Source organism: Phyllopteryx taeniolatus, chromosome 19 (genome assembly GCF_024500385.1).
Source record: "Phyllopteryx taeniolatus isolate TA_2022b chromosome 19, UOR_Ptae_1.2, whole genome shotgun sequence".
NCBI classification, from domain to species: domain Eukaryota; kingdom Metazoa; phylum Chordata; class Actinopteri; order Syngnathiformes; family Syngnathidae; genus Phyllopteryx; species Phyllopteryx taeniolatus.
The window spans coordinates 15,049,381-15,062,065 of NC_084520.1; the positions used below are offsets into that span (position 1 = coordinate 15,049,381).

Genomic DNA, 12,685 nt, shown 5'->3' on the forward strand with positions numbered 1-12,685 from the left:
TTACACTTGAAATAGAATACACTTAAAGAGGTTGAACTACAACCCCAATTTCAATGAAGTTGGGACGTTGTTTTAAACATAAATAAAAACAGAATACAATGATTTGCAAATCATATTCAACCTATATTTAATTGAAAACACTACAAAGACAAGATATTTGATGGTCAAACTGATACACTTTAAGCATGTAAGCGGCAAGGCCGAAAACCAACATTGAATGCCCGTGACCTTCGATCCCACAGGCGGCACTACATCAAAAACTGACATCAATGTGTAAAGGATATCACCGCATGGGCTCAGGAACACTTCAGAAAACCAATGTCAGTAAATACAATTCGGCGCTACATCCGTAACTGCAACTTGAAACTCTACTATGCAACGCTAAAGCCATTTATCAACAACACCCAGAAATGCCGCCGGCTTTTCTGAGCCCGAGCTCATTGAAGATGGACTGATGCAAAGTGGAAAGGTGTTCTGTGGTATGATGAGTCCACATTTCAAATTGTTTTTGGAAATTGTGGACGTCGTGTGCTCCGGGCCAAAGAGGAAACGAAGCATCCGGACTATTATGGACACAAAGTTCAAAAGCCAGCATCTGTGATGGTATGGGGCCGTGTTAGTGCTAATGGAATGGGTAATTTACACAGCTGTGAAGGCACCATTAATGCTGAAAGGTACATCCAGATTTTGGAGCAACATATGCTGCCATCCAAGCAATGTCTTTTTCATGGAGGCCCCTGCTTATTTCAGCAAGACAATGCCAAGCCACATTCTGCACATGTTACAAAAGCGTGGCTTCGTAGTAAAAGAGTATTTATGCTTTACATATTTGAGACAAAGATTACAACAGTACACGTATTTACTTAAATCTTTAATTATAAAACCTTATACAGTAATTAACATTCATCAACATTGCCTCCTGAGAGAGGCGGAGAGGCTTGTGTTGGTGGCGGTGGAGAGGCTCTCACTTGACTCGGAGACTCTTCTGCTGGAGGCGCTGACGGTGTAGCTCGGGTTTTTACCTTGGCGCAAAACATTTCGCAGGGGTACAGCACTTCGGCGGCATTGTATGGGCTTGCTTAACTAATCAAAAAAATTATCGCTTAAACAAAAAAAGTTATTGCGAACACAACAGCGTGGACGAGACTGGCGAGACACAACAAGGGAAGATGCTGGGTGAGGCTGCGATGATGCGCAGCCACGGAGCCAATCAGCTCACAAGAGAAATCCACTCGTGCTCTCATTGGTCGATGTCACGGCGGGAGCCAATCACGTGCCTTGTATGAGTGCCCGTCCACTACAGGCATGTACAGCCATGTACAAAGCCTCTGAGTTAACTCATCTCTGTTTGGCATGCAGGGAAACCTTCTCTCGCGCGCATCAACAAGAAACAACGCGTCTTGGCGCAATATGGCTGCCGATATGGCTGTATTTAAAAAAAAATAATAATAAAATAAATTTTTTATGACCAATTTGGAAAAAACCCTGAAGCCGCAAAACGTGAAGCGCTAAGTGGCGCGGGAACACTGTATTCTGTTTTTATTTATTTTTAACACAACGTCCCAACTTCATTGGAATTGGGGTTGTACTTCATAATCTGTTTTACTGGCTTTATGGTCATTTCTTTTTAACACGAAAGTTGCTTCAACAAGAAACTTTAGCTAGCTTCAGCGCAACCATGAAACAAAACACATTTTATTTTAGTGTGAGCCAGCCGTTGAAATGCTGCTAAGCCTGCGAGAAGGACAAGATAGAGAGTAGAAAATGGCTGGCTGGATGGATTTAAACAAAGCAGAAATAAAGCTAGGAAGATAGAATATGTCAAAATTCTGTGTTTGAATTTCACTATTTCAGTTATTCAAACTCTGGGTGTGAACACGTTTGTTTAGTCAACTGCATGATTCATGAGGTAAAGAAGGTACGGTCAATATTGTGACAATCAAATTAGATTGCATATTTAAATAATCCGTAAAATAGTGTGTTGTACTGCATCATTTCGGACTACATTACTGTGTAATATTCCCACATTAACCACAATGATGCATTAAATTGAGGAACATCTAAAAAGTAGCAACAAAGTGGTATCATAAGTGGTCTCTTCTATTGATATATTTTTCACTTGTCGTCTTTATGTCTTCCAGGTTTTATGGTAGATTTCTTTTGACAAGAATTGAAACGCTGCAAACAAGCCTATTAGATCTCCGTTCTGAACGGTATGTTGACTTGCTTCATTTTCTTCTCGTAGTCCTCGTCAAACTCTGCAGACTGCTCAGAGGTAAAATTATTTTTCCAATCACCGACTTCTCCTGTTGAGGACAGAAAAGACCTGTGTTTGTTAAATTACGCTGGCATGCATTTAGAAGAAAATTCAAAACCTAATCTTGACTCACAATTTCACATAACGTGATAATAAACGTTAAGAGTGTTGCATAATATTTTTTCATCGATTTATGGCAGGAAAATGGTTCCCTACCCTTGTTTGACAACATCAGCTTAAACCAGAAGGAAATTCAGTCACTACCAAAATTTCTAGAGGCCACTGGTGTTGTCTAACGGAAGTTGACTGGTGTTGAATGACCTTTTCTCATGAAGCTGTAGTTGGACTGGTCGAAAACAATTTTGGGAACAAAGGTGTAGTTGGCCATTGGGTTCGCCTTCATGTTCTTGAAGCTCGTCAGCTCCACAATGTGTCTGATGACATCATCAGAGAGCGACAAGTCTAGGTACCTCATGATTCGGTCCACTCCATGCTGAGGATTCTGGGCAGGGGAACAAAAGGAAAAATAGAACTAATTGGTCCTCTGTCATGCCTGAACATTGACACTTTTGTATTGTTCTGGATTTAAAAACAATGTCTGCACCCCCCCCCCCAAAAAAAAAACACTAGTTGTTTGAGACATTTTTTATGATGGTTTTCACCAGATTTTGAAAGCCCACCCACTTTTAGGGTATAAACCTGCTTGAGTTCGTGTTCGTACCATTTTAATTAATGACACCGTAATAACTATATTGTAGTACATTCCTTTGGCCACATATGCTATGCAGCGGATTTGGCCTGAACTTCTGCCACATGGGGGTGCTGAAAAGGGGGTGTTTCAAAGGCAATTCATTATTTACCATCCATCCATTTTCCATACCGCTTATTCTCATGCTTTAAAACAGATTGATATTTTGAAAATGACTGCCAGTTTCATTTTCTTGAGGAAAAAATATATAGAGAACTTGTCAGTGAAATATAGGCCACCTAATATATCAGCTTTTAAGACGCCCATGTATCTCCTGCCACCCAGAACCCAGGGAGCCCCAAGGCGTAGTTGTGGGTGGCACAATTATTGACTCGGCTCCCACTTGAGCCGAGAGATCAACTGTGGCTCAACACCCCGGTCCATTACCTGAGACATAAAACCCACAGGACCACTGGACCTGCAGCACCACAAACCCATCTGGAGCCCAAGAAGCCTGCTGACCAGTCCAGTCAGAGTGCACAGGTTCCGGCCAAGGTCACAGGAAAGGTGGACTCACCTGGCACTACCATTCCCTCAAACAAGAGCCTTGGTAAGGGCCAGAATGCAAGGTCACAGTGCCAATGGGTTCTTCCTTACCCTAAAGCCCTACCCTAGCCCAAAGCCATGTGGAAATACGGTATATCTATTTTTTTTTTAAATCCTGTCTTGAATCACTACCTCTTTCATGTCTTCATAGAAGATGTAAAGGATGTTCCTCTTTTCTCGTTCCTCCCAGTAACCTTTCACGTGATCGTACCAGGACCCCCATTGCACTGCAGAGACAACATTCAGGAAGTCACTGAAATGGTTGAATAGTCCTCATGTCACGTGAACTTACACTCTCCATCCATTTTCCTCATTAATGTACACACAGCACTCCATATTGACAGAAAAAACTTAATTGTTGATACTTTTGCTGATTTATTAAAAAAGAAAAACTGAAATATCACACAGCTATAAGTATTCAGACCCTTTGCTGTGACACTCATATATTTAACTTGGGTGCTGTCCATTTCTTCTGATCATCCTTAAAATGGTTCTACACCTTCATTGGAGTCCAGCTGTGTTTGATTATACTGATAGGACTTGATTAGGAAAGCCACACCCCTGTCTATATAAGACCTTACAGCTCACAGTGCATGTCAGAGCAAATGAGAATCATGAGGTCAAAGGAACTGCCTGAAGAGCTCAGAGACAGTATTGTGGCAAGGCACAGTTTTGGCCAAGGTTACAAAAACATTTCTGCTGCACTTAAGGTTCCTAAGAGCACTGTGGCCTCCATAATCCTGAAATGGAAGACGTTTGGGACGATCAGAACCATTCCTAGAGCTGGCCGTCCAGCCAAACTGAGCAATCGGGGGATCAGAGCCTTGGTGAGAGAGGTAAAGAAGAAACCAAAGATCACTGTGGCTGAGCTCCAGAGATGCAGTCGGGAGATGGGAGAAAGTTCTAGAAAGTCAACCATCACTGCAGCCCTCCACCAGTCGGGGCTTTATGACAAGAGTGGCCCGACGGAAGCCTCTCCTCAGTGCAAGACACATTAAAGCCCGCACGGAGTTTGCTAAAAAAACACCTGAAGGACTCCAAGACGGTGAGAAATAAGATTCTCTGGTCTGATGAGACCAAGATAGAAATTATTGGCCTTAATTCTAAGTGGCATGTGTGGAGAAAACCAGACACTGCTCATCACCTGTCCAATACAGTCCCAACAGTGAAGCATGGTGGTGGCAGCAACATGCTGTGCGGGTGTTTTTCAGCTGCAGGGACAGGGAGACTGGTTGCAATTGAAGAAAAGATGAATGCGGCCAAGTACAGGGATATTCTGGACGAAAACCTTCTCCAGAGTGCTCAGAACCTCAGACTGGGCCGAAGGTTCACTTTCAAAAAAGACAATGACCCTAAGCACAGAGCTAAAATACCGAAGGAGTGGCTTCAGAACAACTCTGTGACTGTTTTTGAATGGCCCAGCCAGAGCCCTGACTTAAACCCAATTGAGCATCTCTGGAAAGACCTGAAAATGGCTGCCCACCAACGTTCACTATCCAACCTGACAAAACTGGAGAGGATCTGCAAAGAGTAATGGCAGATGATCCCCAAATCCAGGTGTGAAAAACATGTTGCATCATTCCCAAAATGACTCATGGCTGTATTAGCTCAAAAGGGTGCTTCTACTAAATACTGAGCAAAGGGTCTGAATTCTTATGGCTGTGTGATATTTCAATTTTTATTTTTTAATAAATCTGCAAACATTTCAACAATTGCGTTTTTTTCTCCTGTCAATATGGGGTGCTGTGTGTATATCAATGTGGGGAAAAAAATGAACTTATATTATTTTTGCAAATGGCTACAATATAAAACAAAAGTGAAAAATGTAAGGGGGTCTGAATACTTTCCGTACCCACTGTATGCCTTCCATTTAGATCTGAAGTAGTTTAAGACATGAAATTGATGAAAGCATTATAAGAAGAACTAAATACACTTGATTTCAAAAATTACCTCTGACTGAATCTCATCATGCTTCTCATTTTCTGAATTTAAGGAATTGGTTCCACTGGGTACTGACCACCGTTTGAATTTGTTCCCCAATATTTCTTCAGCCTGTGTCCCACACTCACTGGACACCTTAATTGGAATACCTGCTCAATCGAATACAATCCAATTGGGGTCCACACACCTGATGTGACTGGCGGCCGAGTCGAGCGGAACCCTCGAGGAAAGGCGCGCGGACCGTTATTGGGGCGCGTCTGCAGGCTTCAGCATCTCCATTATGAAGAAGTAGGTCAACTATCTCTTGGGTCCATGTCGTCCCTCGTCACCCAAATGTACAAGAACACAAGACTTAAATATCTAGTACAGCTACCGAGGCATCACGTTAGCATGCCATCCCATTTACACCTATGAGCCTCTATCCATCCACTCATTCGTCCATTTACTGTAGGACAGGCAATCAAAGTTGTCTTTTGTCCTTGCCGCTTGCATGCAGGGATTTCTGCAGATTCTCTGAATCTTTTGATGATAATGGACTGTAGACGATGAAATCCCTACATTTCTTGCAGTTGTATGTTGACAAACGTTGTTCTTAAACTGTTGGACTATTTGCTCACAGTTTTTCCGCAAAGTTCACAAACCTCGCCGCATCCTTGCTTGTGAACAACTGAGCCTTTGATGCTTCTTTTATACCCAATCTTGACACTCACCTGTTTAATAGAAACAATCATAACGACTATGTAGCACTGTCAGGATCAATATTCTCATGGCTCGAATTATTATTATTTTTTCTCAAAACATTTGATGACATTTCCACCTTGAAAAATACCAGCACTTAACGATTGAATATACCTATTACACAACCCAACCCCACAATATCACACATTTAAAAAATTTGGTTATTTTATTTCGATGTCAGATGGCGCCCCAGTAGCTTGAAACAGATGAACACCAGAAACTCGTATGCTGCCAAATCTTTCCGCCGGAAATAAGTAATATGTTTCCGTGCATATGGTCCATTGGGGTTTGTACAAGGACCAGAACAAGAAGCATGGAAGCGGTCAAACCTGATTTAGGGTAGGAGGCGATGAGGAGGTCAGACTGATGAGGAGCGAAAGAAGAGATGGCGTCAAAGTCTTCGGCAACGTGGTCCGGATGAGGAATCCCTTGAACTTTGACAGTTAGGGGGTGATGGATGACCGTTTGTTTGTTTGACATGACTGAGGTCAAAACGTCTGGTGGAACAACCAAAGATTGTTGATTGTAGCCCTTCAGTATGGTTCTGTATGGAGTCCTTTCTCCTCTTTATGATAATATATAGGTCCCATACAATCTGAGCATTTGCCTTGCAGCTCTTGCTGATTTGGATAAAAACCCTCAGTGGGCTGTGTCAAAAAGCACCACGCCTAAAATGTAATCAGCAGGAGCCTAAAGGTGCTTTTTGTCTTTGCAAGGAGGCTGGCTGACTGCTTGAGTTTTTGATCCTAACCCTAATTGCTTCCCCTACCTTACCCAATACAGTACCTAGTACTTAATCCTAAACCAGCAGTGGCCCTTTTATTTTGTTCAGGAGTCCCAGTCCAAATGGATCACGGTTTTGACAAGGTTAGCCGCGTCACTATGAAATCCGTCACTCATACGTCTTTCACCCTTCTTGGCCCCAAAGCACACTAAGCATCGGGATGTGCAGAACATAGTTTAAAAAAAACACATGTAATATATGTCATACAGTATTTCTATATTTTGGCTAGTCTTCTTTATCTAATGATGCAAATCACATTTCCTTTAAAGGCTTTATGGGAGATTTTTTTTTTTTCAAATCATCGGAAGTTGCTTTGACAAGAAACCTTTTGTAAAACGTTCCAGTGGTTCACGTTTAGCTAGCTTCCCTGCAACCGGCAAACATTATTTTATTTTAATATGACATTATACTACAATTGTAACCAGCAATGATTGAAAAATAACGAACTAAGTTGAAGCCATTGAAATGGTGCAAAGCCTGTTAGACCTGTATTATAAACGGTATTTTGACTTGCTTCATTTGCTTCTCGTAGTCCTCGTTAAACTCTGCTTTGCAAAAAAACAAAACAAAGGGTTTACTTTTATTTGATCATTTGTTTGAGTCAGAGGGGCCAGTTTTTACAGTAAGGGTCCCTAAACCGCTTCCCTCTGGGAAAACTACTTAATTTTGAGCTTTACCACAACCATATGTTCGACATACATTTAAAAATGATTGCAAAAGTGTACCAACACCATATAAAAGCATCCTTTATGATTATTCACACTATTTTGCAAATTACTGGCAAAACCAACCAATTTACCTATTTAAAATCATAGTCCCAAACTGAACACGGATAAATCATCACTACTGCTCTTATTGCACTTTATTTTAACCATAGTTTGTTTTCTATATGTTGGATTTATCTTACCCAACATTATAAAAAATAGACACAAAAGGAATGAAGACGCTGGTTTCTTTTTCTCATGAGGAGGGCGTATGGGAGATTGTTCAGATCACAGTCTCTCAACACGCTCTAAACAATCCCCCCCCTCGCTCCTGCTTTTATTTGAAATAGGAGGGATTTACAAATCATAATGTTCTAAGCAATAAGACACAACACAAAATATTTGATAATAAGAGGGTTTTTCCCAGACATAGTATTCTAAACAATAAGACACAACACATAATATTGAACCAACACCTGTCACGACCCGACCACATCCGATCACGTCCTTGGTCCAGGCGCCCTTCCATCGGATGAATTTTAAATGCCTGTTACATTGTTTTTAAGCAACAGGATATCTATAACATATTGTACTGTGAGCAATGTGATTCATCCAGGCGTATTGTTTCGAACTGATATTTCCTCAGTATCATGTAAAACATTGTCATGAATCCTGTTGAATGTTCCAGTTCTGACAGTCCACCTCGAGAAAGTCTTGTGATAGAAACAATGTAAATTATCTCATCGCATTATGGAAATAGTTGCATAAAACAGAGACAAAAGATTCCTTTGATAGAGGGCATTGTGAATTAAAGAAGATTATCCTGTATCAAATGATGCAAATGTTATCTCTTTGACTGGATTTACTCTAGTTTTTTTATTTTTTTTATTACATCAACAATAAACCTTTGAAACATGTTCCTGTGTAGCATGTTTAGCTAGCTTTCCCGCAAGCATGAAACAAACAAAATTTTACTGAGAAGTGGAGAACTCAAACTAAGCATAATTAATTGCAACACTGCGAAGCCTGTTACAACTGTGTTTTGAACGGTATGTTGACTTGCTTCATTTTCTTCTTGTAATCCTCGTCAAACTCTGCTGCCTGCTCAGCCGTAAAATGATTTTTCCAATCACCGACTTCTCCTGTTGTGAACCAAGCAAAAGGAAGAGACGCACCGGTTTGTTAAATTCTCCTGACAAATATGAAATAAATGACAGAAACCTAAGCACTGAAATTGTGGGGTGGGAAACCTGGGGCCAAAATTGCCCCTGATAGGAAAAAGGTTCCCCATCCCTGCTTAAGACCCCATGGTTATAATATATACAGCAGTTGCTTTATGGTGGTTAAATAAAGGTTTAATGACCTTTTCTAATGAAGTTGGAGATGGACTGATCATAAATATCGTTGGAAAGGAAGGTATAGTTGGCCATTGGATTCTCCTTCATCTTCTTGAAGGTCGTCAGCTCCACAATACGGCTGATGACATCATCAGAGAGAGACAAGTCCAGGTACCTCATGATTCGCGCCACTTCACGCCTAGGATTCTAGGCAGGGGAACAAAAGGGAAACAAATAAAGCCAAAAAGGTGTGTCTTATGCCAAGGCTTGTATGCCCCCCATGCATCTGCTGCCATTCAGTACCCAGAGAGCCCCTAAGGGGCAAATGTGTGGGACACAAATACTGAACAACATTAAACCCACGGGACCACTGGAACTGCAGTGCCACAAACTCATCTAGAGCCCAAGAAGGACACTGCCCAGTCCTGTCACAGTGCACCATCATCCCCCAAACAGGCAAGAGCCTGGGTGAGGACCAGAATGCAAGGTCACACTGACAACTGACAACTTCCTTGCTCTAATGCCCAGACCTAGCCCAATTTGCCAAGTTTATGTGGAAATACTGTGAGAAAGCTAACATTTGCACAATGGTAATTATTAACCGATAAGTAGTGACGATAAAGAACTTGGGGGAGATAAATCACTACCTCTTTCATGTCTTCATAGAAGAGGTAAAGGATGTTCCTCTTTTCTCGTTCCTCCCAGAAACGTTTCACGTGATCATACCAGGAGCCCCATTGCACTACAGAGACAAAAGTCACTGAAATGGTCGAATATTCCTCATGACACTCATACTTACACTCATCACGCATAAACTTGTGGATGAAGTCATCCCAGGTTCCAGGCTCAGGACAAGTCTTATTCATGTGATGAAAGTAGTAGAAGCTCACCAGGGTATCCTTAGCATTGCGCGCAACGTAGATCGTCTTTAAAACACGTCACGTGATTAAATGAGGGGTGGTTCTGAGTCGTCATCCCCGGCAGGTGCTTGGCCGCATCAACTTACTTTGCACTTCTTTTCCCAAAACCCGAGTGGAACCAGCTGAAATGGGAGATGTGTCTTAATGACTCTTGGAGGATCCATTTCCTTCAGTTGATCAACACCTGGTGATTTACAGAAAATACATTTTAAGTATCTAAGTCCAGTGGTACCTTGACTTACAAGTTTCATTCGTTCTGTGACCAAGTTGGGAACTCCATTTACTCCACTGAAATTGATTTGAAATTCCCTTAATCCATTCCTGCCCCCCCAAAAAACACTGCAATGTTTTAAATGAAGAACAATAGCACTGTATTCTATGAACACATAATAAAAGCAAATCAACTGGTTTTAAGTGTTAATTGCTGTACGTTGGGATGTGCCAAATGTCACAACAACTGTATTGTTCTATGTGTGCCCAGTGCTGGTGCTATCTTGAATGGAGATCTACGCGAGACCCCTCCATGCCCCTTTGCCCCTAGTAACGTCCTCCTCGTCATCGTTGCTAATGGCAGAGATGGCTGGCACAACCGCAGTTCTCCCCCTTTATGCAAAAATGATTAGGCTAAACTTTGCAACTTTAAACTCATTCATTGCCATTGAATGGTTTTTATTTTTCCTTAATAAATGAAATCACCATTTAGAAAGAGCATCTTAAGTTCACTTGGGTCATATTTGTTTGATGAGCTTAAACATTAAAGTGGGGAAACATTCCAAAAATATAAGAATTTGACAAGGGGGCCAATACTTTTTCACGGCACTGTACAATCCATCCATCCATCCATTTTCTGAGCCGCTTCTCCTCACTAGGGTCGCTCGCGGGCGTGCTGGAGCCTATCCCAGCTGTCATCGGGCAGGAGGCGGGGTACACCCTGAACTGGTTGCCAGCCAATCGCAGGGCACATAGGAACAAACAACCATTCGCACTCACAGTCATGCCTACGGGCAATTTAGAGTCTCCAATTCATGCATGTTTTTTTGGAATGTGGGAGGAAACCGGAGTGCCCGGAGAAAACCCACGCAGGCACGGGGAGAACATGCAAACTCCACACAGGTGGGGCCAGGGATTGAACCCGGGTCCTCAGAACTGTGAGGCTGACGCTCTAACCAGTCGGCCACCGTGCCGCCGCACTGTACAATGTTTCTCAATTTATGTCTGTTGCGATAGGTACAGTATGTATGCACAGGCTGTGAACTGACTCTGAAGGAAAAAACAAGGAAGTGTGGCATGCTCCAGGATTCTGATGATTGGCCAAATGCTGGAATTGCTGATGGGCTGGGTCAGAATGACGTGGCTTCTTGCGAGGCAGAAGGACGCCAACCTTTTTTTTTTTTTTTTTTTTCTCTCACATGTAATTTCTCCAATATGGTAACTTTCCTGATAAAGGGTGAACCAGACAATTTGAACAAATTTACCTTAACAATATATATTTAAATTACCTTGGAAATGTACCAGTATTTCATCAAACTGTGCCCTACACAAACCTTAGACTTCAATTGGAGCACGTGGACAATCTAATGACATCCAGTTGACGTCTACACACCTGATTTGCTGCGTAGTCGAATGGTAGCCTCGAGGAAAGTCGTTCGGATCGTTATCGGGGCTCGTCTGCAGCTCTCAACATCTCCTTTATGAAGGAGCAGGTCAATTATCTCCAGAGTCCATGTTGAGCCTGATCACCCAAATGTACATACAAGAACACATGACTTAAATATCGAGGCCCCCTTATCCATTACTACAACGCTTGTCCTCATTAAGGTCACGGGGCAGCTGGAGCCTTTCGCAGATGACTTTTGGCAAGAGGCAGGAAGAGAAACGACCAGTCACACTCACAATCATACCGATAGACAATTTGGAGTGTTCAATGAACATAACGTGCTTGTTTTTGAAACGTGGACGGAAACTGGAGTACCTGCAGAACACTCATGCAGCAAAGGGAGAACATGCAAAATCCATCCAGGAAGGTCAGAGATAAGATCCAAGCCCATAAGCCATGACTGTGAGGCAGACTACCGACATACCTTTCGTGCTACCCCTAATGACATCATTATACATCTAAATGACACATTCAGCCAAAAAATACTGTACAAGGACCACGAAAGTTAGCAAACCTGATTTAGGGTAGGCGATGACAAGGAGGTCCGACGGATGAGGACAGAAGGCAGACACGGCATCTAAGCCTGTGGCGATGTGGTCCTCCAAAAGAACCCCTTCTACTGGGACCAAGTGGGAGCGAGAGATGACAGTCTGGTTGTCTGACATGACTGAAGTCAAATGTTGTGTGGTGCAACAAAAAAATAACCCTTTCAGTATGGCAGTTCTTCCTGTATGAGGTCCTTTCTCCTTTGTGTAATATATCCCTAGTCCCTTAACATCTGAATATTTGCCTTGCAGCTCTTGCGGTTTTATTTCAAAACCTAAATAACGTCAGTGGGGCACTTCCAACAGTGCCACACCCAAAATGTAATCAGGAGAATCCGAAAGGTGCTTGTTGACTTTGCAAGGTGGCTTGACTGTTTTTTCTTTTTGCTCCTAACTCTTAACTCCCTAAGACCTAACCTCCTTGCCCCTGACCCCCGAAACCTACCCTGGGGACTCACTTGGTCATTGGTAATCTGATCAGATTTTGGATAATGGATCGGATCAATTC

At 42.3% G+C, this 12,685-nt stretch overlaps 1 protein-coding gene across 1 annotated transcript; it reads right to left on the reverse strand.

Moving 5' to 3' along the window:
- Positions 1-2,549: 2,549 nt before the first annotated feature.
- On the reverse strand, positions 2,550-12,394 carry LOC133469641 (sulfotransferase 1 family member D1-like). Its single transcript, XM_061756937.1, has 9 exons — positions 12,147-12,394; positions 11,579-11,707; positions 10,062-10,159; positions 9,855-9,981; positions 9,703-9,797; positions 9,082-9,262; positions 8,750-8,860; positions 3,684-3,778; positions 2,550-2,759 (listed from the first exon to the last, which is right to left on the reverse strand). The coding sequence occupies exons 1-9, from the start codon at positions 12,295-12,297 to the stop codon at positions 2,550-2,552; spliced, it is 1,197 nt and encodes a 398-aa protein (XP_061612921.1). The 5' UTR covers positions 12,298-12,394.
- Between the last annotated feature and the right edge of the window lie 291 nt (positions 12,395-12,685).